The 25,169-nt window shown below is 54.4% G+C and overlaps 1 protein-coding gene across 1 annotated transcript; it reads right to left on the bottom strand.

Annotated features, from left to right (window-relative positions):
* Positions 1 to 1,476: 1,476 nt before the first annotated feature.
* Positions 1,477 to 21,623, bottom strand: EGFL7 (EGF like domain multiple 7). The gene is made up of 10 exons (XM_054393344.1): positions 21,586 to 21,623; positions 16,481 to 16,549; positions 10,251 to 10,436; positions 8,514 to 8,636; positions 8,221 to 8,333; positions 7,407 to 7,502; positions 5,859 to 6,023; positions 4,752 to 4,816; positions 4,318 to 4,480; positions 1,477 to 2,467 (listed from the first exon to the last, which is right to left on the bottom strand). Exons 3-10 carry the CDS (start codon positions 10,328 to 10,330, stop codon positions 2,445 to 2,447), a joined length of 828 nt encoding a protein of 275 aa, XP_054249319.1. The 5' UTR covers positions 10,331 to 10,436; positions 16,481 to 16,549; positions 21,586 to 21,623; the 3' UTR covers positions 1,477 to 2,444.
* Positions 21,624 to 25,169: the final 3,546 nt, after the last annotated feature.

Genomic DNA, 25,169 nt, shown 5'->3' with positions numbered 1-25,169 from the left:
GGGGAATTAACCACATCCATGGAGTGATTCCTGCAGTGTCCTTCCCTGGGAGGAGGGAGCAGTTCCTCTATGTGCAGTTGTCTGCTATTCACTTTTAATTGGGTTGGGAAATAATGTTATGTGTTTTAAAGAAACAAACAAACAAACAAAAAAAAACCTAACAAAGTACACCTTTGGTTATTTAAAGGAGACTCCTGGTCTTGTGTGGGAGCTGGGGGAGGAGGGCTGCTGTGGGAGGAAGGAGGGTGATGACCCTCAGCTCTTGAAGGGGGTGGGTTTGGTGGTCATGGGGCAGTGGCAGGTCCCTGTGCCCCACAGGGCTGTGCTTCTGCACCCCAGCCTTGCATTTGAGTCACAGCTTGGCCTGAACTGGGAGCAGTACCTGCAGGGACCTCTTGTAGGGGAAGGGGGAGGTGGTGCCTGTGTGAGCGAGAGCCTGTGTCTGAGCAAGGCCCTGGAGCAAGCCCCTTCCCAGCAAGGATCTCACAGCCTCAGGGTGTGCAGCAGGGGGGGTTACTCTGGCACAGCCCCTGCAGCACCCTGTTGTGGGGTGGGAAAGTGTTGTCCAGATGGGTGACACCTGCTCTGCTGCACCAGAGTCCTTGGGCTTGAGCAAACAGTGCCATGGGGGAAGCAGGGACAAAGTGCCACAGGCTGCCAGTGCAGCAGCTGCTGGCTCCAGCACAGATTGGCTGGCCCAAGAGCTGCTGCCTGTGCCAGTGTAAACACCTGGGTTTGCCAGGCCTAGCTCCCCAGTCTGGGGGTGTGGAGGACTCTCCCTTCCTCCTTAGCCTCACCCTGTTGGCACTGAGTGGCACAGGTTTGCCCCTGGGTGCTATGCACTCATGATGGATGAGAGGAAATGGCCTCAAGATTCAGCAGGGGAGGTTTAGGTTGGACATTAGAAGAAACTTCTTCACTGAAAGGGTTCTGAAACAGGCTGCCCAGGGAGGTGGATGAATCCCTGTCCCTAGGGGTGTTTAAGAGAAGCAGAGCTATGGTGCTGAGGGCCATGGTTTAGCAGCAGCCTTGGTAGAGTTAGAGAATGTTTGGCCTGCATGACCTTAAGGGTCTTTTCCAACCAAAATGATTTGATGGGAATGTCTCAGGGAAAGGTTTTCTGTTAAAGCAAGTGAAAACAGACTCAGCACCCTCAGGTAAGAGCACCATCCCAGTCACTGCTCTGCAGGGCCCAGGGGTGGTGCAGAGGACTTGGGAGCAGGAGCAATGAATCCAGAGCACACTGCTGCAGCTGCTGTGATAAAAAGCAGTGAGGCACAGCTCACCTCCAGTGCTCCTGGAGGGAGGCTGGGCCAAGAGAGCAGAGCAGAAGCTGCAGGGCTGGGCCCTGCTCCCTGTACCCAGCCAGGGACCAGCTGCACCCATCCCCTGCTGTGATGCCCAGCTTGGGGCTGCCCCTCTGCCACAAGCTCGTTTTTTTTTTTTTTTTTTTTTTACTACAGTCCTCCAAACACAGGACTTGGGACTAAAGAGTCATAGAACCTTTTTGGTTGGAAGAGACCTTTCAGATCCTCAAGTCCAACTGTTAACATAGCACAACCAAGTTACCACTAAACCATGTCCCTCAGCACCTCATCTGGCTGCCTTTTAAACCCCTCCAGGGGCAGTGACCCTACTGCTTCCCCTGGGCAGCCTGTACCAGTGATTAATATTTTTTCCCAATATCCAATCTAACCCATTCCCAGCACAACTTGAGGCCACTCCCTCTTGTCCTATCACTTGTTAACTGGGAGAAGAGTCTCATCCCCACCTTGCTACAACCTCCTTCCAGGTCTTCCCTGAGCCTCCTTTTCTCCAGGCTACACCAGCCCAGTTCTCTCAGCTGTTCTTCACAAGACTTGTTTTTCAGACCTTTTGACAGGCTCATTGCCCTTCTCTGGACACACTCCAGCACCTCAATGTCCTTTTTTCAGCAAGGGAGCCAGAACTAAACACAGTTTAGGTGATTTATCCCCACCCTGTCTGGGTGGCAGCAGGTGGGGCAAGCTACTGTCCTGCCCAGGCCAGGTCTGTGCTCCACAGGGCAGGCAGCACACCCACCCCTGTGCCCTGGCAGATGATGTCCCAAGGTAATGGTGACTAAAAATCAGGCACAGCCAAGCAGCACAGGGCTTCACATACAGCCAGTCTCTGGCACAGCCAGGTGGGCACTGGTGGCAGGGGGGGAAGGCATTTATTTGCTGCCTCTCTAGCAGGAAGGGAGTTGAGATGCTGAGGGCTCAGAGTCCAGTTTGGAAGTAACTGTGTGACCTTTGGTAAGGTGAGGTGGAAGAGAAAACAATGGAGATGCTGATGGGAAACCAGCCTTCTCCTGCTACCCTGTGCCTTCCTGTGGATGATGGGCTTTGTCCCCAGCCTGAGGGTGGAGAAGGAGATAAGAGCTGTGGATGCACTCAGCTTGCTGCAGCTCCTCAGGCACTTGGTTAAAGTTCATTCTTGCAGGAACCTGGGAAGATGGAAACAAAACCAAAACAGAACTCAATCCAGCAATGCTGTTAGCCTGGGTTTGGTTTGTCTCCTTCCTCAAGAAGGATGAGTTTCACATCAACCTCTGTGAATGCCACCCTGCTTTCTCTTTGGCCAACAACCCCAGGCTGGCTCTGTCCTGCCACATCTCATCTAGCATGCCACAGTCCTCACCTGGGCAGGAGGGGGCAAAGACAATAACATTGTCTGCCCCAGGATGGGAGGCTGGGCCCAGCCTGTCCCCACATCAGGCACAGCCAGTGGCTCTGTGTGACAGCAATCAGGAGCTGCTGCTCACCAAAGCCTGGGGAGCTGGGGAAGGGACCCCAGGGGACAACTGTGGCACAGCCACATGCAGTTGTGTCTCTGTCATGCTGGTAACTGTGTCACAGCTGAGCAGGGACAGCCTGTGCTGAGCTGGGGTAATTCAGACTTAGAGGGACTAAGATCTTCTGCCTTCCCTGGTGGGTTAGAGAAGAGAAGATGATTTGTAGTCCTTACACACATCCCTGCTGGGCAGCTAATTGGAGGGTGCAGCTGTATCAGCACTCAGTTGGGAAATGCTTCGCAAGGCACAGAAGATGAAGGACTACTTAACTCTCCCTGGGATGCCCTGCAAGCCCCACTGCAGTACAGGACAGTCTTGTGTTCTTCAGGGACTTTCAGGACCATGAGAAGGACAACAAACAAGTTTTGCTTGCCGGAAGAGGCTTGGCAGAAGTTAATTTCAGGCCTTTGGAGTCATCCCTTGGAATAAATCCATGTTACCTTGTGATACTGCTCACATTCCTCTGTGCTGTCACTAATAATATGTACAGAGCAATACCAGGAACCTTGGTCTGCTGGAACACTCTGTAGTTCTGATGATTGCCCCTTTCTGAGATGTTTAAGTGTCTATTTGCAGCTACTTAAGTCTCCAGCCAAGCTCTTTGAAGTCTTTTATGTCTAAATCGTTACTGGAGGCAGTGAACTGGGACTGGATATGCCCTGAAACAGTTTGCCCTGAAGTCTTTCCAAGCACCCTCACCTCTCTGCCTTGAGCACCAGGCTGCAGCTGAGCACCAGCTCCTGAGCACCAGCACCTGAGCTGGCCCAGTTCCTCAGACATGTTTGACTGGAATTATTTCATGGGAAAACAAACTGCAAAGAGCTTCCTATCAAAATAAAGTGCTCTTATGTTTTGTGCTTTGCTTTGAGTCAAGCTGTAGTGCTCCAAGGAGAGGAGACACACCTCAGGGACCTGACAGCAGCCCCCCTCCCCTCTTCCAGCCCTTTCACACTTGGTGGCCCTCTCAGTGTCTCTTCTTCAGAGCTTGCTCTTTAAGAGACCCCTTCTGGTCCAGTGCTCAGCAAAGATCTGGTATGTAGACTTCAAAAAGAAATGCCTAAAACTTCCCAGACTCATAAATCTGCCAACTTCTGCATGCTCCCTAAACCTTCCTGATTGACTTTTTGCACTGTTAATTTCCCAAGACCTTGGGGTTTCTGGCCTTAACAGTGCAGGAAGGGAAGGCAGCCGGCGAGGGTGAGACCTGTGGCTCTGAGTGGGCTCCCTCTGCTTCTGCCCCACAGCCACGTTTCCATGTGCTGATCTGATGATTTTTGGCTGCTAGAAGGGCAGTCAGATGGTGCAGCCATGGAAACAGCTTGGAAATGAAGCTAATGGGCTGTTTGTGTTCAGCTTTTATTAATTACAGGCTGCTGAGCTCGAGGGAGATACAGATTAATAGTGGCATATATGTTACTGATCTGGCTGGCCCACATCTGCTCACCTTGGCCAGTGTGGGTGGAGTGAGATACTTCAACCCTGCCTTGTTTCCAGGCACTTACATGTCTCCAGTCGCTCCTCAAGGAAGGAGATCTGCTCACTCAGGGAGTCGATTCTGTCCAGCTGCTGGAGGGAGTGGGACAGGCGGCTGATGGGGTCTGTGCCGACGTCCTCCGGTGCAGAGGGCATGAGGTCGTGGAAGGGGGCCAGCACCAACTGGAGTTTCTGTGGGGAGCAAAGGAGGCATGAGCATGTCCTCCCCCAGCCAGCAGGACCACCCTGTGGCATGGAGCACGTTAGGCAGCTCGTGGGGCTTTGGTTGCCTTCAAAGGGCTGCTGGAGCAGCGTGGAGCACAGCTGGGAGCGCTGCGGCGTGAGGCCAGCGTGGTGTTAAAAATAGAGCTGGGGAGGAGGGAGGGAAACCCTGGCTGCAAACAGCCTGAGCATGGCCTTGAGATGCAACAGAGCAGGGCAGAGATATGTGCTGAAAGCTCACCTGCTCCAGTGCTTCCACTCTGCTCTTCAGGTCTTTCATTTCTTCCTTCATTTCACTCCGGGGACCTGGAAAAGTGATCAAGAGAAGATCAGTGAGTACAAGCCCCCTGCCTGAGCTGAAGTGGAAGGTGCTGGGAAGAGACATCGCTGCAGGGGGCAGGCCAAGCTCTGCTGCTTTCCACTCCTTGCTCCTAGTAAGCCCCAGGAGTCTGTCCTGATGGGACCAGGCCTGGGAGCATCAATGGGATCCAACATCTGCTGGGACCAGCCCTTGGGAGCATCAGTGGGATCCAACACCTGCTGGGACCAGCCCTTGGGAGCATCAGTGGGATCCAACACCTGCTGGGACCAGCCCTTGGGAGCATCAGTGGGATCCAACATCTGCTGGGACCAGCCCTTGGGAGCATCAGTGGGATCCAACACCTGCTGGGACCAGTCCTAGGAGCATCAATGGGATCTAACACCTCCTGCAAGCACTGGCATCTAATCCTGCTGCTAACACACACAGGTCTCTCCTTGCTGCTGCAATACCTGCAGGAAGTGTGGAATTCCAGGCAGTGGAATGGTAAAACATCAGGTGAAGCCTGGCCTTGGTGTAGTTAGCACCTAGGTCTGCTCTGTCCTGTGGTGGGCACGAAGGGTCCCTGCTGAGGGCCCTGGGCAGGGGATAAAGGATGGTGGCTTGTGGGGCACGTAGAGAAGGCGCTGTGCTCTCCGGGGCAGGCGTCGGGGTGCTCGATGCCTCTGCTGGCCACAGCGCATTATTACTCACGGTACGAGTTTGAAGTGTCACAGCGCGTACCAAAAGTAATAATGAGCCGGCGCCGGCGCTGACCGCTGCCCCTCGTGGCTCCAGGCTTGTCCTGCGGGAAGGAGGAGGAGGAGGAGGATGGAGAGAAACCTGCACGTCACAGCCAGGCTCTGTCACCCTTCCACTGGAGTTGTGCACAGGGGAAGTCGTTTGGGTCACTGGCAATAAAGCTGAGGGGTTGGGGCTGGTGTCCCCTCTCCTGTCCCTTGCCACTCTTGCAATGCTCAGTGTTAATCCCAGCTCTCGCTGAATACTCCAAGCAGCCAGGGCTGTCCTGCAGTAGGGGGCACAGGTTACCTGCTTGGTTGAAGGTTTCTGGCTCAGGCACTGGCACCAGGGGCTGGCACGCTCTGTGGTCGGCAGCGAGGCTGAAGCCATCCTGGCAGGCACAGTGGTAGCTCCCGGCGGTGTTGATGCAGAGCTGATGGCACCCGTGGCTTTGCCCAGCACATTCATCCACGTCTGAAAGCACAGGTCCAGCTCCGTGAGGACAGGGCTGGTGGGGAGGTGCTCCCCAGGGCTGCAGAGAGCTCAGCCCTGCAAGCAGGGGTCCTGCTCCCCTCACTCGAGCCGTGCAGGCTCGCACAGGCTGGGGATGGGATGGGACCCCAGGCTGAGCTGGAGCCTGCGCTGAGCTCAACTCTGGGTGCTCTCAGCGCTGCCTGGTGTAAGCACAAAGGGACAACCGTTCCTCCTGCACCCACTGGAGTAAACCTGGGTTAACCCCACAGGGAGGATCTGGCCTCTTCCCTTCTGCCTGCCACAGTGAAAGCTGTGGTCAGAAACCTCCCAGCTCTGGCCAGGCAGGCACGGGCAGTGCTCGGCTCTCATCCCGGATTTACGGCCGGGGTTTTGGTTCCAGCCAGCCGTGGCGAGGAGCTATCAGCCTTTCAAGTGTGTACAAAACCCAGTAACCTCTCCTCACACGGGGGAGTTATTAAAGCTGTTCCCACAAAGCAGAATGAGCTGAACTGCTTCCCACGCCCGGGCAAATCTGTTTTAGGCAATGGGAAAAATCCTCTCCCCCTGCGCTGGAGCCGGAGCTGTCAGCGATGCGCTCAGCCCTGCCCAGCGTGGGTCAGTGCCACCCGCTCCTCCTCTGCCTTATGGGAGGGCAGAAAGCTGGGAAACACCGTGGCAGGGATTTGCACCACCCTGGTGTGCACCAGGCTGCCTGAGTTCCCTGTGGGCTGGGGTTGCTCTCATGCTAGAGAGAGAGGAGCTCGGTGGTTGGAGCTCACCCGGCTTCCACTCCACCCCCAGATATTTTTGGTTTACAGATTTAGTCTCTGCAGTAAATGGATTTACTCTCTCTTAGTTTACAGGGAGAGTTTACAAAGCCTGGGAGAAGGGTCATCACCAACACACCACCTCCAGCCCACCCCAGGAGTGTGAGGGCTGCTCTGCAGAAAGCCTTTTGCTGGCTGCAGAGTCATGGCAGAGAGCAGCTTCTGCTCACATGGACCCAGCCTGGAGCAGCAGCAGAGAGAAAATGTGGATGTCTGGGCTGCACGTGAGAGCTGGGAGCACTGGAGCAGCCAAAGGGAGGTCAGAGCTCTCCTGGGAGCTGAGCTTCCCATCCTTTCCTGGCCAGCCTATCAGGCATTGCTGCCCTGGAGCAATGTGGAGGTGTGTGTGCAAGGGGGTGACACACTGCTTCTGCTCCATGGTCTTAACAGCATCAGGCCTGGGGAGGAGCCATGGTGCTGGGCTCTGCCTGCCATCAAGGGGTCATTCTGTGGGCTAAGCCCCATGGAAGCCCTGCTGCTCCTCAGAGGAGCTCTCCCAGCAGCTGTGGGACAGGCCCAAGGCAGCTAAGCTGGAGGGGAATGTCATGGCCAGTACCTGTCTGGCAGGCTCTGCCCATCCAGCCAGGTGGGCAGGCACATCTGCCAGGGAAGGTGCAGCTCCCACCGTTCTGGCAAGGCATCCAGCAGAGAGCTGTAGGACCAAACAGAAGCAAAGCATCAGTGAGCAGCTCTGGGGGTCCCAAGCTCCAACCCCTGCCACCATGGATGAGTGTACACAGCCACACCCCCAAAACACAGACCAGTACCAGCCCAGGATGCTCTGCCCCAGCCTAGTGGTGGGGGTGAGCTGGCCAGGGTGCAGAGGGCACAGGATGGATGGGGTGAACTGGCCCTTGGTTCTGCAGCCTGTGAAGAGGCCAAGACACCTGCAGCCAGCAAACTGGGAGAGGGCAGGGCTAAGGGGCAGCAGCAAGCCCTGAGAAGCCCTCAGTGCTGTGCTCTGAGCTCATCTGGGGACCAGCTAGCTGCTGATGTTTTGCATTTGGTTTGTGCTGTACATCACAATTGCCTCCTGAAAGCATTCCTCTTCCATTACTGCTGATTTATATGGAAACTACTTAGTCATTTTATTTATCCTCTGGTAACTATAAAGTTAATAAGTGATCCCAAAGGAAAAAGGCCTGGGAAGCAGCAGAGAAAGGCTGGGAATTAATCACAAATTGAACCACATTTGATTGTGACGTTGAAAATTTAAATGCTTTCCTGCAGGGAGAATCTGCCTGACAGGCAGAGTGCTGGGAAATGAGCAAGCTGGCTGCTGGGGCCTCATCCAGGAGCTGAGCTACCCCGTCCAGGAGGTCTGGGGCCAGGACAAGAGCTGGCACCAGGGTGACACAGCAGCTTCTTACCTCTGTTGCAGCTGAGTGCATGGCTGCCAGCTCTGCTCCAGCCAGGACAGCATGAGGCCATGGACTGGGGCAGCTGCCTGTAGGTCTGCCGGTAGGCAACCCTGTAGATGGTCCTGCAACACAAGGATGGGGCTGAGCTGGGTGAAGGACAACCCACTCCAAGCTCTCCATCCCACTCCCACACCAGTGGGGCAGACCCGGGAGCCCCTTCCCTATAGATCGAGGCAGGACTCCCCATTCCCACGGCCCCTACGGGTGGCTCCCCTCCGGGAGAAGCAGGCAGCTGCCCTCACCTGTAGGTGCTGCAGAGGCGGTGGCCCTGGCAGGTGGTGAGGTAGGGCTGGTACACAGGCTGGACGTGGGACTCGGTGCGGGCAGCCAGGCGGCTCTGCGGCGGCACAGCACAGACCCTGCGGCTGCGGAGAGGGGAGCAGCTCAGACTCCAGCCAAAAAACCCAACCCCCTGCTTCTCCCTCGGGGGCAAAGGGGCCGCGGTGATTTACACCAGCCCCTCTCTACAAAGGGCCATTTAAACAGCAGTGGCTAATTGCCCGAGTGACCCAGGAGGGCTTCAAGCTGTTCGGGGGCAGCGACACAAAGCCTGAGCTCTGCAGGGCTGCTCTTCCTCCTCAGCCCTTGAGTGAAGGCACTGACGCCTCCTCGTACACTCACCCCATCCCAGGGGAGCAGTTGGGGCCCTGATTTAGGAAGGATTTACTCAAAGCAGTTCTTCCATTCATCACCTTCCTTCCCTGCTCACTTTCTGGGTGGATTTTTGCTTTCTGAGACATTTGCACTCCTGAAACAGATGTCCCTGTGATCGCTGAGAAATTAATGGTTTCACAGGAAGGGTCAGGCTCATCACACACACACACACAAAAAAGTCAAGGCCAGATGAAAGTCACCCTAAGATAGCTGTGATCCAGCCAGAAACTTTCCCAAGGTTAACAACTAAAGTGGTCCTGTTTAAAAATTCTTCTCTTTTTCAACATTTTCCAGCCCAAGCAGGTCAGTCCCACTGAGGAACTCATCTACTTGCCCCAGCCTCCCAGCCCAATTAGTTAGTAGAATAAAAAGCCTGGGAATTAGCATGGACATCAGATGGCTTCCATTAACTCCAGCACACTCCTCTCAGCCTCACTGATTAGTGCCACAGGAGATGCAATTTTTAAATGGCAATTGTTTGCCTGGCAACATTTAGAACAAAGCCATAGCTGCAGCCTGCTTGTGTGAGAGAGGAATTCAGGCTGTGCTTTCAGTGCCCACCAGAATGCAGGAGGTTTGATGCCAGAGGAGAGAATTTCAGTGTAAAAACAAACTTTGTGCAAAATGTGAGCTGTGTCTGAGGGCTGGGCACTGAGCTCCAGCTCCTTTTGGCTGGGGAAGAAACTGAGGCACTGAGCTCTGGGCTCCCTCTGACCCTGCAGGAGCTGAGCAGTGCTGGGACGCAGGGTGTTAGCCCTGTTTCCCAGGAAGGGATGGGGAATTGCTGGAGCTGCCAATCCCAGGCTTGCAGGACCATGGACTGCAGCATCCTGGGGGCTTTCCATGCCTGCATCCCCTGGATGGTGCATCCTCAGAGCTGGGAGGCTGCATCCCCCTCTGATGCCTTGTTTGCAAGGATTGATCAGTGGGATAGCAAAACTGGATGTGTATTTTTGTGCCAGGAGATGCTTGAAAGAGGCAGTAATAACACAGGTAGAGATCAGGGCTTGGTCAGCCCTTGACTCTCCTGGACAAAAAGCCCAAAGTCTCTTTGTGACCTCTGCATGGAGCTAATGGAGTCAGGGCATTTTCTGAGAGGCTTTTTCACTTCAGTGACAAAGCAAACCACCAGTGAAGGGCTGCTGAGCTCCAGCTGCCCCAGAAGGCCTCAGCAAAGCCTTTTCACACCTCCTGACCAGCCCTGTGAGCTTCTCACCCATGTGCAGCCAGTTGGCTCACCAGGGCTCTTCACCTGGAGAGGATGCACCTGGCTGTGATGTGCAGATGGGCACCACCTGAGAGATGCAGGCAAAAAGGAGCCTTACCCTGCCTGGGCAAAGCCACCCATATTGGTGATGCTGAGGATGAAGAAGAGTCCCAAAAGGAGGCAGCTGATGTGGTGCATGTCCTGTCCCTCCCGTGGTGCCCAAGGCTGCCTGGCACGACTGAGTCTCGCTCTGTGGTGGGAAGCACTGGCTCCTACTGCATGTCTCACCCTTCAGTGGGCAACCCTGCAACAGAGAGAAGAGAAATGTGGGCACGTGGCATCTATCCCCAGCTGGTGACATCTGAAGGAGCCATGGGGATGGGGGCAGCCCATTCTCCCTGGGGGAATCAGAGGGATGATGCTGGGTGTGCACAACCCTCCTGAGGGCAGTGCAAGGGGCTGGGGCAGGAGCACACCTGCTGACAGCAGAGCAGTGTGGTGTGCCAAAGCACAGGGGAAGAGGGGACATGAGGGACCTGTGAATCCCTGGCAAAGTGAATGCTCCTCCAAGCCTAAAACCACTTTGCCCCACTCGTTTCACTGGTGTGGCAGTGATCTACCCCAGAGAATCACAGAATGCTATGGGCTGGAAGGGACCTTTAAAAGTCACTAGTCCTCAGCAGTGAGCAGGGACATCTTTAAGCCCCATCCAACCAACCTGACTTTAAATGTTTTCAGGGATGGGGCATCTACCCCTTCTCTGAGCAATAACACCCAGAATGCCTGGCTGGCTACTCAGGAGATGTTCTGGTGACACCAGGGGCCACACAGTTGCTTGCTGAGTGGCAGGGAAGGGACCTGTGGCAGATGAAATATGCTGGCAGTTTCAGGCAGCAAGGGAAAAACAATGGCCCCTAATGTCTTAATCCATACAGCATTGTAAAACTGTGTTTTCCCACCAGACAACCCACTGAAATCTGATCTTCTTCTCTATAGAACACAAGTTCTTGCCAGAAAAGTGCTGTGAGGGCCACATGTACCGACTGCAGAGTCAGGACTGGCCAAGTGGTGACTAAGGAGGCTTTGATTTTCTAGCAGAGAACAAGGCTGGAGAAGGTCAATAAGAATATCAATATCTAATCCAAACAATACAGTTGGCCTCTGGATGGCAGCAGTTAAAGGAGGAAGGAATAAAGAAACCCACCTTCAATGTCTGTCAGTTAAAGAAAGAATCAGCCCTGATTAAGCCTTGGGAACAGCTTTATGGGGAGGCAACACAAGAAGAAGCATCCTTCTCAAACAGCAAATATGGGGAGCTGCAAACAAACTCTAAAATCCCCAAGGGATATAGGATTGGGAATGCAGCTTCACCTCCAAACCCTTTTGGGACAATTCCTAACTCCAAGCTAAGTTGTTAGGGATAACCATCCCAAACCTGTAGCCCCTGCAGGTCTCAAAGCACTTCACCAAGGCACTCTGTCAACTTATCCTTTGTGCAAGTGAAGAAATGAAGGCATGGAGAGACTTGCATCTGGAGAGGAACGAGCCCTTAATATCAAAGGTTTTGTGAATGTTTCCATGCCCTGATAACACTGAACTGGCTGAGCAGCCCCTTCCCCTCCTCACCCAGCCAAGGATCCAGCCCATCCCATCAGCAGGGCACTCAGCTCTGCATGGCTGAGCTATGGGGAGGTTTTGTGTCACAAAAAATTGACTGTATTGCCGTAAAATGCCATGGGGACATCACCTCAGCCCTAAACTTAGCAGTACTGCAGAAGATGAAGGTTTGGCTTCAGACAGCAAGGGACAGCAGTGTGCTCACCCTGCCCAGGCTCATCAGGGAGGTGGTGGAAGCATGGTCCCTGGAGATGGTCAAGAAATGTGTAGACACTGCTCCTGGGGACATGGTTTAACGGCCATGGTGGTGCTGGGTTGATGGCCAGACTTGATGACCTTAGAGGTCTTCTCCAACCAAAAAAATTCTGTGATTCTATAATCTTAATCTCTGTGCAAGCCCAGCTCTGAGGATGTGGGGTGCACGTGGGTTATACCAAGCCTGTAGTCCTCCACTCTGCAAACAGCAATAAATTTAATCTTCTAACGACTATTATTGATATCTGCACCAACAGGAAATCAAATCTTGGTTGACCTGCAGGGAAGTTTAAGAAAATATAGTGAAGAAACCTTGTTTCTGCCCAGTCCTCCTGGAGACATCCCAGGGACACTGGTGTAGAGAGCTGTACAAACTCTCCACTGCTCAGCCAGCCAGCTTTCCCCAGGGCTATGCTGGGACAGATTATTTCCTTCCAATCACAGCTCTCTAGCTTAGCTTTGCTTCTCCAGAAGTCAAACCCTGCCAACCATCTCCATCCTCCCACAGCATTCCCGTGACTGCTGTGGGAGCTTTCCCTGTGGGGAAGGCAAGAAAACGCAGGGCACGAGCTTTAAAATACAGAGGGTTTTGTTTGTTCACTTTGAAATGCAGCAGCACTGCCCTACCTCAAGTGGTCAGAGAATCCCTCTGGGTCATAAAATCATGGTTGCTTCACACACAAAAAAAAAAAAAGAAAAAAAAAGGGAAAAAAATGTTTCAAAAGTGGAAAATATGATGGTTTAAAAAATCAGCTTCCTTAAAGCTGCTGAAGAACCTCCAGCCTCTTGCCACTGCCCATTCTCATTCCTCTCTTTTAAAGCCCAAAACTTAAAGAAAATATTTTCACTAGGAACAAAAAAAAAAAGTTTCTGTCACTGCCTTTTCTAGCCTCTCAGCTGAAGAGGTGAAGCTCCACGGTCTGGCAAGTGAAACTACGTGGATGCACCTGAGCTTCTGCTGCTTAATGGGTAGCAAAGTCTCCTCAGCTGGCCATGTGCTCCTGTGAGTCTGGAGGACTTTCTCCCACCAGCCAGAAGCATCTCTGTAACTCTTCTAAGTCTGTTCTTACCTAACAACGAGGAAAATACAACCCACTGGGTAGTGAGCAGAGCTTCATCCAGCTCTGCCCATGGAATTAGGGCTAAAGCACCAGCTGATGGCAGCAGCAGGAACTGGGGACTGTCTGCAAACTGGTGGAGGAGAATCCAGACCCTCAAGAGGATGGAATTACCCTCACGGGAAGAAGGTAGCAGCACTTTTTCAAACAGCCTGGCCTGCGTCTGCAGGTGAAACCACTGCTCTCTGGACCTGGTCTGTGCCCTCAGAGCCAAACCCTCCTGGAGAGGGGCAGCAGCAGGGAGATGAATTTTCCTTGCCAACCTGTTCTCTGCATGGGCTGGAGTGCAGGTACCACGGAGCGCAGGCACAGGGAAGTGAGTGTGATGGAACAGGGCATGGGGATGTGGGCATGGGGGCATGGGCACCATGGGGCTGGGCTCAGGGAGGGGGACAACGTGGAGCAGGCTGCAGGGACGTGGGTACTCCAGAACAGGGCCAGGGACATGGGTATCATGGAACGGGGTGCGTGGAGCAGGGCACAGGAGAGTAGAGCAGAGCAGGGCACAGGGATGCAGGTACCACGGAGCAGGACACAGGGACATGGGTACCGCAGAGCAGGCCACGGGGATGCAACTCTCACAGAGCAGAGTACAGGGACACGGGTACCATGGAGCAGGGCACAGCGAGACGGATATCACGGAGCAGGGCACAGGGACACGGGCACGGCGAGCAGGCAGCAGAGCCGCCGGTACCGCGGTGCCTGGCGCAGGGATGCTCCCCCCGACTCGCAGCAGGCCGAGCTCCGCTCCCCAGGTCGCTGCAACCCCGTGGCAGGCAAAGCCCTGTCCGCCACCCCGGGCACTGCCCGCCGCCGCCACTGCCCTCCCGGGCCGCCTTCCCCTGCCGGGCCGCCCCCGCTGCCGCAGCGAGCCTCGCTCCGCGAACCATCCCCCGCTCCGCCCGTCCCTCCCCGCCGAGGGATGCGGCCGCGGCCCCCCGCCACCCCCGCCTCGGGCAGCGCCCGCCGGGGACTCACCGGGAGCGGCGGCGGTGCCGAAGCCGCCGAGTCGCCGCCGTGCCGCGGCCCCCCGCGCATTTCCTCCCCCGGCCCGAGCCGGTCCCTCCGCCCCGGCCCAATGAGCTCCCGGCGGGGAGGAAAGCGGAGCCTCCCGACCGGGGGGAAGCGACGGGGCCCGGGGAGCCTCCGCCTGCCCCCGCCCCGCCGGCCCCCGCCAGCCGCCACCTGCCCCCGCGCCCCCACCGAGGTGTCCCGGCTCCCCCGGGAGACGGACAAGGCAGGACCCTCGGAGAAGCCTGGTCCTGGAGGGATATTCAAGGACAGGACAGGAACCCCCTGCAAAAGCCTGGTCCTGGAGGGACCGCCAGGGAAGCTCGGTCATGAGGAGACATGCGGTGCCTCGGCAGGACCCTCCGAGAAGCCTGGTCCTGGGGGGACATTCAGGAACAGGGCAGCACCCTCGGAGAAGCCCAGCCCAGGGTGGGGGGGACATGCTGGTGCTGTGCCCTAGATATTGTTGCTGCTGTGCTGACCCCGATGGAGATGGGGTTGCAGAGGAACCCCTACCCTGGCATCGATCCGGACCTGTACCTGCAGACCTCCCTAGCGCGGGCTGAGCCCCCAGCCCCACCAGCCTGTTCCTGTGTGCTCTATGCTTTGAGGACACAATGTCCCTCTCCCTCTCCCAGCTCAGCTCACCTGGGTGGGCAGTGGAGTAGTGATGAGAGAGGGAGATCTGTGCAGACCCCCCAGCTACCCATCCAGGGGTGTTCAGCTGAAGTAGTCCATCAGCAGTGCAGCAGACAGGGCAAATTTGTTTGTCTTTGCTGAAAAACACTGCAGCTGGGTCTGCACTCCCCAAGAGGAGAGACATCATCTTTTCCAAGGTTAGAGACATAACACACCCTGTGGTCCATAGCCTCTGCCCTGCCTCGTTAATCCCCCTGAGCTCAGCACTACACCAAAGTCCTCCAGAAGCTGCTCAGAGAGGTTGTGGAGTCTCCTTCTTTGCAGAGATTCCAAACCCACCCAGACATTGTGATCCTGGGCAACCTCCTCTGGGTGACCCTGCTTCACCAGCAGGGCTGGACTAGGTGATCTCCAGAGGCTACTTCTACTCTGATCATGCTAGGATTCTGGGATTGATTGGGTCTTGAGCAACCTGATCTAGTTGGAGCATTGCAGAGGGGTGGACAAGATGGCCTTTGAGGGTCTCTTCCACCCCCTTGCATTCTATGATTCTGTGAGGCAGGCAATGAAGTGCCAGGATAGGGAGGCTGATTTCTCTAGTGGATGCTTCAAAGATTCTCTGGAGTCCTCCCCAGTGTGAAGATCAACTCATAGAGCCACCCAAATCCACCACCCAGACCCACAAAAGGTAAAGCTCCACCAGCTTGCCAACACCTGCCTGGGGATGGATCAGGCTGATCCCTCACAACTCTTGAGAGGCTTATTCTAAACACCTGGTTCCTTATCAAAGTGAATTCTGCAGCTCAGTTTGTGCCAAAGTGCCTCTTGTTTTGTCTACACTTTTCTCTGGGAAACCAGAGCACAGAGGTTTATTGTTTTTCCAAAGACTTAGGCTCCTGCCTGTGCACAGAGCCAGCCTTCAAGATAGCAGAGGTCTGATGTGCAAATGAAAAGCAGGCTACAACCCCCTGAGAATATTTGTTGCCATTAAGCTTTGCAATTTCTTTTTCTTTTTTTTTTTTTTTTTTTAAGCATAGAGGCATTTAAAGGAAATATTTACCAGTTAAACAATAATGGCTCCAAAAGAGCAACTGCAATCACTCTATTTCCTCATGGATATGCTGAGGCTCCTGGTTGGGCTGGAGCTGCCTCAGGTTTTGCTGCACCTAGCAGGGAGACTGGTGGGTGATAGATGGGTTGGTGTGGGGCTCTCAGGTGCACCCATGTAAACAGAGTATAAACTGCTTTGGTGAGATCCTCCCTGGAGAATGGAGCAAAGCAGAGGGGAATCAGCTCTGGGATGTGCTGGTGAAGATGGAGCTCCGATGCCAGGGAGATGGAGAGAATGGGAAATGGGATCCCTCTGGGGAAAGGCTGGCTGGTACTGGTGGAAGCTCAGCTCCATGTTACACAGCAAACAGGTTTGCTCATGCTCTCTGCATCCAGCCTTCCTCTGGGGAATGATTTCAGCTCACTAATCTCATCAGCACGAGGCAGAGGCAACTCTTCCCAAGAGCCTTGAAGGGGTGGTAATTATCTCATTATGCAGAGAGTGGTGCTGGCTTTTTCTGCTGTATGGGGGAGAGGCACAGAGCCTGACACTCAGCTTTCTCTCATAATTACAAAACACATTTGGAAGCCAATGAAAAGCTTCTTTACCTGACCACACTGACAGCAAAGGATCTCATTTCACAGCTGTGACACTCACCTTAGCTGCGGTGCTCCATCATTTGTCCTGGGCTGGGGTCCTTTCCTTAGGGAGCATTGTGGTTCCTTACTGTCAGAACAGCAAAAGCCCTCAGTTACACTCCCCTTGTCATGCAGGCAGAGACCAGACACCCAGCCCTTGCCCACGATGGACCTGATGTGGGGTTCCCTGAATGCTCCCAAAGGTCCTTGTGGAATGGAGTGGAGGGAAAAGCAGGATTGTGGCCACAGAGTGCCTGTGTCTGGCATTGGGGCTGAGCTCACACTGCAGAGAGTCAGTGGTGTGCTGGAGGGGCATGGACACTGTGATCCTGGTGGTACAGCACAGGAAGGCCCAACCCTTCCCTGCTCTGCAGTGCAGGCTGCACTGAGGGTGCTTTAGGAGCATCCCTTGGGTCCTGATCCTCCCCTCACTTACATGAGCTTGCAGTGCAGGCCACATTGCTGTGCCCCTGGTGGGAAAGGCCAGGCACACCCATGGTGCCTTTGTACCTTTTGGGCTTGAGCAGCTAATGGGTATGAGCAGGGCTTGAGCAGGTGTGGGTATGAGAAAGGGCTGAGCAGAGCACCTAATCCAGTGCCCAGGCTTGGCTGGACACCAGGCTATGCCCTCTGGCAGTTTCCTTAATGCCCAAGGCTGGGATTTTCCAAGAACCCAGGGCACACTGGTTTGTGATCCCATCTGCTGTACTCCAACATTCTATTTTACCATCCTCAGTACATACACATGCTCCTGTGTGGACAAATACCCCCAAGTGCCCAGGTGACCTTTGCATGAGTCCCCAGCATCCCCAGTGTGAATTTGATGGACTTGTGAACACTCAGCATCCCCTCCAGCACTCATTTTCCAGCTCCTCATGGGACACCACCACTCAGCACGGGACTAAGCAGGCCACCTTCCAGGGTTTCTGTTAGAGCCTCCTCAGCCATTAGACAATTCTTCCCTAGCAGCACTGCAGCATTTTGAAACCCTCCAACTGTTTTTTAACTGCAAAATGTTTGCTTTGCAGTTCTATTTACAGGGTCACATCTTTGCTCACCCAAGTGCCCGTGTCAGTGCTTAAGGACTGCATACAGCCCATTAGAAGAGCATTTAATCCTCTGCTCTCAGGGAGGGTTCGGTGTCTTACATGCTAATATTCATTATGCTGGGAAGAAATCTCCCAGGATGCTGCCTGGCAAAGTTCCCTGGAAAGCAGAGGAGTTATGCCTGCTCAGAGTGGGAGGATCAGATCTGTTGGCTGTGTTCATGTCGGTGTGATGAGCTCCTGACAACAGCAGTAAAAGATTTTGGCTGCTGACTGCAAGCCTGTCTGGGTTTGAAGTCCTCCCTGGACCGGTGTTTCACATGTTTTCTCCAAAGCCTTCTCCTAGAAGTGCACTCCCACGACATCTAATATTAATGCTTGTCTCCCAGCCAAGAAAGAAATGTTTCTTCCCAATCTCCCTCTTGGATTTAATAACGTTGAAATCTCCTTGTCTCCCACTGCTTTTACCACCAGTGTGAGCTCTGAGGCATGCTGAGTGCTGGCCCCGAGAAGGTCTCGGGCTGAGCACTGGGCTGGCTGTGAAGGTGAGCTGTTCACCCACCCTCCCCATTTCCTACAGCCCATCCTGCAGACCTCTGGAGCGCACCACACCCACCTGGGCAGTGGCACCAGATCTGGCATCACCCTGCGAGCATCCGTGGTGGATTGGGTCCCCTGAGCGGTAGGTAAGATAGGAGGGTGTGAGGGTGGCTGGGGCTGGGGGGGGCAGGACTCATCTTTGCTCTAGGTCTGCAGGCAAGAAAAAGGAATGAAAATCAGAAGAGAATTAATAGGAGATCAGCACTAAGATCGAGAGCCCTCTCCTAAGAGAGGGGTGTCATTTAATGGGACATGCTTGAGCACCAGAGCTTCCCCAAACTGGGGCTGGAGGTGCTGAAGAGGCAGATGGAGATAGATGGATGAGGAGACAGGCAGGAGAGTGACACACAGAGAGATGCAAAACTTTCCAGCTCCTACCAGCCACGGCTGACCCCATACCTGCTGTGTACAATGGGCTCTCACTGTCCTCCACAGGGGTCTTGCACAGAACTGGAAGCACTTGCTAAAGCATGAAGAATTTTTGGTACTTCTGGAAAAAAAAGGGGGGGAATGGCTTTTCCTGGTTTAGGACAAACTCTCCTGCCCAGGCTTTTCAGAAGGCTGTTTGTAAAGTCTACACTTAAAAGTGTAGTCTTGGGAGCAGCCCCTCTTCTGCAGAACTCTGTAGGGAAAACGACCTCCCACTATTCTGTTCTGTCCCATATTGTTCTCCTCACGTCAGCTGCAGAGCAGTTATCTCCGTGGAAATCTAGAGGAGTCCATTGATGTCAGTGGGATCAAAGCAGGTCAAACCAAGAAAAATACTTGGCCCACAGCTCTCAGCCTGTCGTCACCAGTTGCCCAGTGCTGTGCACATTAAAACCAAGATCTGATTCCCATGAAGTGATTTTTGTTTTAGCCTGAGGACTTCACAAGTGTCTCAGGACTGGTAGGGTATAACTTAAGGTGACCATAAAGACAGCTCAGCTGTAGCTATGCAAATACAATTGCATGATCAGGGCAACACCCTGCAGCCAGGTTTATCTTCTCTCATGTGCACACAGATGTGTTCTTATTTGCTTTTAGAGGAGGCAGCAATGGCTGCCGTATGAAAGATGAGAGATGATTCATCTCACCCAGGAATAAACTTAATTTCATGGCTTTCTGTGTAATTTCCCTGGCAAAAAAAGGGCCTTAGTCAGTGGAGAATGGTCCCCCACCTCACTGTCCCCTCTGTGTTTTCCCGGTGAATCACTCCCCTGGAAGTGCATGGGAAGCGTGGTGGGAATGAAGAGCTGCTGAACGCACAGCTTGGTCCCTTCATCACACCCATCCCAGCGAGCAGCTCAGGAAAGAGCAGTGTGCACAAGAGTGGGTTTTGTTCTGATTCACCTTCTCTGCCAGAAGAAGGTCTCCAGCTCCAGAAACCTGCACAAAGTGGAGCTCATCTCTGCAGCCACCTCCTGGGCTAAGGGCAGGATGCAAATCTGGATGCTTGCTTGGGGAGAGAGGATGGAGAGCGAAATGGCATTTCTGCTCATCCTCTTCTGTTTGCAGAGACCCTCTTCTTTCCCCTTCTGGTCTGAAACCTCAAGTTAAATCTTGCCTTGTGTTTCACCATGCCCTGCTGCTGGTGTGACTGAGAGTCAGGTTCGTTTACTCTAATTTGTTGCAGTTTGTAAATCTGTCTCCCCAGAGCCAGCCCCATCTGCAGCAGCAGAGCCTGGGAAATGGCTCAAATGAGCCTGCAGCCCAGATTCAATTTCTCTTCCTCACCTCTTGGGAAACTTGTGCAGAGCTGGTAGTACAACAACAGAGAGGAGCTGGTAGTTTAAAAGCAGAGAGAGAGACTAACTCAATCGACCCAACAAGTGCTGGATCACAGCAAATAACATTCAAACTGCCAGGGCAGACACAGCCTCTTCTGCTGCTACCCAGAGGAGAGAAGGGTTTTTGAGAAGGCTCAGGCTCCAGCCATCACATCTAGGCTTCTGTCTCTTACAGCATCCCAAGTGGTGGCAGAGCTTCCCAAACCTCTTTAAAATTAATTTTATCACTGACAAAGCCTTGTTATTTCTTCTTATGTTCGATTATATTTGATTGGGGGTTGGATTAGATGACCTTTAAAGGTCCTTTCCAGCCCAAACCATTCTGTGATTCTCTGCCCAGTGAATGTTAGACCCTGGGAAAAAGCAAGCCAGATTATTTCTACCGAGAGCCATTCACTGCTGTGGTCCTTCTCCGTATTTCAGCATAGCCACCCAGTGCTTGGGTATCCCTGCTCCCACCCACAGCCAGCCTCTTATCCCAAAATATCCCACTGATGTCATAAAATCATAGAATTTTCTCAGTTGGAAACGACCTCTAAGATCATTGAGTCCCACCATTGTCCTAACACCACCAAGGCAATTAAACCATGTCCCAAAGTGCCCCATCTATATGGTTTTTTAAGCACCTCCAAGGATGGTGACTCCACCACCTCCCGGGCAGCCTGTTCCAGTGCCTGACCACCCTATCAGTAACAAAATTTTTCCTAATATCCAATCTAAACCTTCTCTGGTGCAATCTGAGGCCAAATCCTCCTGCCTGCACTTTTGATGCCACAGATTAGGATGACAAGACCCACAGGTCAGCAGGTAGCTGCACACAGACAGCGTGCAAACCACCCAGCTCCACGGTTATAAATCTGAGAGGCTTCGCTGAGCTCCTGGCATGCAACCAGCAGCACGCTCCAGGCTCAGCTGTTAGCCAGGGGAAACCTCAGGTCTGCAGGAGAGCAGAGACGGTCACAGCCTGCAGCCCCATCCAGCTCCATGTCCTGCCCATGCCCAGGGACCAGACTCTGCACCAGTGCAGCATAAAATCAGCAGCACGGGGTCACAGCTCAGGGTCCTGCTGTGCAAAGATCGAGTGGCACCGCTCCATGTGCTGCTCAGAAGAGAGAGAGAGCAGGCAGGGGGAGTGCAGGTGGAAGGATGCAATACACAGTGTTGTATCAGTGGTGTTCAGAGAGCAGGCAGATGGAAAAAGGGCAGGGGTTGTAGAAAGAAAGGAGATTTGCTAAGGATTTCCAAACTATCTCACAGCTGTCTGTGCAAGTGTTTGCAGCCTTCCCCTACCTCTGCAAGGGTAACATTTACCCTCTGAGTTGTCTGCTTCTGGAAAACAGCCTGAGTGCCAGCAGGGTGACTTGAAAACAAGAGTGCTGCAGGCTGAGCTCTGCTCTCAGCAGCCCAGCGCTGGGGATGCTCCTCGACTCAACACGTGCGTGGCTGACAGCAGAGCCAGCCTCACGGGGAGCAGCTGAAGGATGCTTTCAAAACCCTCTTTGCTCCAGCAGCCCTTTGCCAATGCCAGGTGTTCAACCGGCCTCTGAGGTTGCCACCTGAGCCGGGCAAAGACCCACTCGGAGCCTGCAGGGTCTGGCCTAATGCAGATACACTCCCGCTGCCCCCAGCGCTACCCATGGTCCCATCCACCCCACCCCATCCAACCTACCCCACCCCAGCCGCAGTGACAGCTGTGACCCCTACGGTACCTGCTGCACCCCGCCGTCCCCCGCCGCGCCGGGAGCAGCCCCACCACCGCCATGCTGGCCAGCAGCTCCTTGTGCCCATCCTCGCCCGGCCGCCCTGCATCCAGAGGGCCCGGGCACCCCCCACGAGCCCCCAGCATGGCCAGCAGCCGGCCGCGCACAGGCAGGAGGTGGCTGCTGAGGTGCAAGGGAGGCTTTTTATGCTTTTCTTCCTGTATAAATCAGGCCGGGGATGGACAATCCCAGACAGGACTTCCTGTGTGTGTTGCACGCTGATAACGGCACTGCGAGGAGAACAAACACGGCTGGAGGGGGAGAGGGGCCGCGGGGCGGTACCCCCACACCGTGGCCACCGGGAACGGCCGCCGAGGGCCGAAAGGGACAGCAGGCAGCCATGCGTCCCTGGGGACTCGGGGATGGAGAGGGCTACCTGCCAGGGTTCCCCCCTCACACCTCACACCTGGCCTAAGATGGCTGCTGCCCACCATCCCCTGGCAGCCCCCACCTGTCTTTGCTCCGGAAAGGGGGCAGATTGGGGGCTGATGGGGACCCTCACAGCTCTGGGGCCTCCTTCACAGCCCCAAGGCCTCCTTCACAACCTACACCAATCATGGCAGGGCTGGCAGCCATCTTCTCAAGAAGAGGCCATGTTGATGGTAGGTGCCAATGGAGCACCTTCTGGGGTATTCGTGACCCCCTGGAGTGTGGGTTAAAACACAGAGGTCAGTCAGTTTGTTGGATGGTTTGTCACCCCCATGACACAGTCCCTGTGTTGGGAAAGAGCAAGGTACTCACAGTTTGGGCCACTAAACCTGTAGGACATCACCCCGCAAAGATGGGACCAGGCAGCAGAGAGAGGCACAGAAACAACCATCCCAGCAGCCTGGTTTTCAAGGCTGGTCTGGTGCAAAGCTGATTGTGATTTCAGATTGTACCTCTGTGACCTCGGTTCTGGGTAACCAAAGGAGGGATATTTCACTTTTCAACTGGAATTGGATGCTTTGACCCAGACTTTATGCCAGGAAAGGAGGCATTTTGGAACACAAGGGCTGTGAGGGTGGTAACTACTCTTGATTCCCTCCAAGGACATGACCAAGCCAGCAAGCCCCATGGCCACCAGACTGTTGCTGCCTGGCGCTGTGGGCAGCATGACCCCCACAGCATCCCATGCATTTTCCTCCTGTCCCAGCAGAGCCCATGGCACAGGTCTGGGGCTGTGAGCCATGTGAGGCTCCCCTGGAGCAGAGACATATCCCTGGCTCGTGCTGGGTCCTCCTGGTCTGGGGCAGCACAAAGCACTTGTGCGCAGGCTTACGGCGGGCAGAGGATTACTCCCACCCTTATTCAGCAAAATATTACTCTGGGCAAATCCCTTGGGACTTGCAAAATATTCCTGTGTTTATTTATATAAATGCATGGCTAAAGAAAGCCCCCTCTTGTTTTCCTTGGCAGACCTGCTGCCAAAGGCTGCTTTCTGCCGCCCATCGTTCTCTCCAGCAAGAGGTGACTTGAAGCTGCCAGCTTCTTGCCATGAGCACTGCCAACTGATGGGCTCCATGGGAGTGCAGCCATCCAGGGGAGTAGGCACCACTGTGTGTTTGTGCTTGGTTGTGCATGAAACGCTGTGTGTGGCTGTTTGTGCACGCTACATTAACCCACAGGGAGGGTCTGGCTCTGGATTTGTGCTCAGAGCAGAGCTGAGTGCTAAGCAGCAGCTCCCCATGGAATGTTAGAGGGCTTGCATGGATGGCAGCACTGGATGCTCCTTTCAGATCAGAGACACTGGACTCTGGAAACTCAGGTCCAGAGATGACAGCGTTCTCCACCATCCGCATAGGCTCAGTCCTGCAATGGTCAGAGCTTTCACAAGGGCTTCTAGCATCCTCCTCCAAAACTGAAACCCATGAACTTTGGGACAAACTCTATACACAAATGTTATCAGCTGCAGCAACCAGCACACACCCTGGTGCCATCCCTCCTGTGTTCTCTGCCCCGGGATGGTGGCAGATCCATCCTTCCCCTGTTCTCTGTCCTGGGATGGAGGCAGATCCATCCCTCTCATGTCCTCTGCCCTGGGATGGAGGCAGATCCATCCCTCTCATGTCCTCTGCCCTGGGATGGAGGCAGATCCATCCTTCCCCTGTTCTCTGTCCTGGGATGGAGGCAGATCCATCCCTTTCATGTCCTCTGCCCTGGGATGGAGGCAGATGCATCCCTCTCATGTCCTCTCTGCCCTGGGATGGAGGCAGGTCAGGGTGCATGGCTGGGACATCAGCCACCCACACCTCCATGTGCCCACGGAGCTGAGCACGCAGTGGGGCTGCTCTGGGCTCAGCAGTGGAGCCCCAGGAGTGAGAATGGATGTGTGGAAAACGCTTCCTGTTTACCCAGTCTGTAGTACCTCCAGTCGTGGCGGCTGGAGCGGGAAGTGGTCAGCAGGGGCCATACCAATGAGTATTTTTAAATTTCAAATCATGACTCCTCACCTTGCAGAGCTGCTGCTACCCTCCCGTGGAAGTTGGTGTTGGGGAAAACCTGGGTGTCAGCCAAGGCTCAGTCGTGGTGTGTGAGAGGGAAGGAAGGAGGGAGGGAGAGAGCTGCAGGGTGTTGGTGCCACACACCCGGCCATGCCCACAGCCCTGCCTCTGCCTGCACCTCCCCATCATCCCCCACCTCCTGCTGGCAGCCCCTCCAGTGCACACCAAGGCAGCCTCCCCAGCCCATCACAAGGTGACCTTTTGGGAAGCCCCTGGTGGCAGGTGGCAGTGGGACTCAGCAAAAGCAGAGCACACAGATGGGCAGGCAGCCCTGAGCTAGACATGTGCTTTTCCAGAGGCCATGCAGCCTGCTCCATCCCTCTGCCCCCATTGAGGCTCTGTCAGGCGTGAACTGAGTAGGGGGCTGGAGGGGGCTTTAGCTCCTCATTAGCACTAGCCAATTAGTGTGGCATGCTGCTCTCCTGTCAGCTGATGTGGCTGCCACTGAACACCTCCCTGCCCACGCTGATCCCTTTAAGTCTCAGGCCCTGTTTGCTTTATGACTGATTTTCCTCTGTGATTTTGCTGCAGGAGCTTTTAAGTCTGTCTTTTTCCTCTGAGTCTCAGCTGCTCCTGAGATTTAAACCCTGCCTGGTTTGTTTTATTGGCCTCTTTGGGCTGCTCTCTGCTAGCGTGCAGTCGGTCAGGGTTTAATCAGCATACGTGCGAGCACCAGGGAAAATGCTGTCCCCCAGCAACATTTGATACTTATTTAAATAATCAAGTCAATTACTAACCAGCAATCAAAGTCAGATGGCAAAAACTCCACCTTCAGTTCCTCCAGCCATTGCCAGAGCAGTGAGCTGAGGGCAGCCTGGTTGTGTGTGGTAGGGGTGTGCAGGCTGCCTGCACAGGGGGGGGATTGAGTCCTCAGCTAGGGTGCTGCTGCACACACACATCCCACACACCCCCCCCCAACTCCTCCAGAGGTGACCCAGACCTTTGTTGGGTCAGGAACACCATGCCAAGTGTTTCCAGGCTCAGGCCACGCCAAATCCCTGAGTCACAACTGCTTCTTAGGGAGCAGGGTGCATCTGGGAATGATCCCCA

Source organism: Indicator indicator, chromosome 28 (genome assembly GCF_027791375.1).
Source record: "Indicator indicator isolate 239-I01 chromosome 28, UM_Iind_1.1, whole genome shotgun sequence".
Classification (NCBI taxonomy): domain Eukaryota; kingdom Metazoa; phylum Chordata; class Aves; order Piciformes; family Indicatoridae; genus Indicator; species Indicator indicator.
The sequence above is the reverse complement of the archived record's forward strand: the minus strand, read 5'-3'. Positions and strand labels throughout refer to the sequence as shown.

Excerpts from the sequence above, each read along its gene's own strand:
- EGFL7 (XM_054393344.1), bottom strand. The coding sequence starts at position 10,330 with ATGCACCACATCAGCTGCCTCCTTTTGGGACTCTTCTTCATCCTCAGC. Across the intron at positions 8,334-8,513 it reads CGCCTCTGCAGCACCTACAG|GACCATCTACAGGGTTGCCT; the intron begins GTGAGGGCAGCT and ends CTTGTGTTGCAG. Across the intron at positions 6,024-7,406 it reads GGGCAGAGCCTGCCAGACAG|ACGTGGATGAATGTGCTGGG; the intron begins GTACTGGCCATG and ends CTGTGCTTTCAG.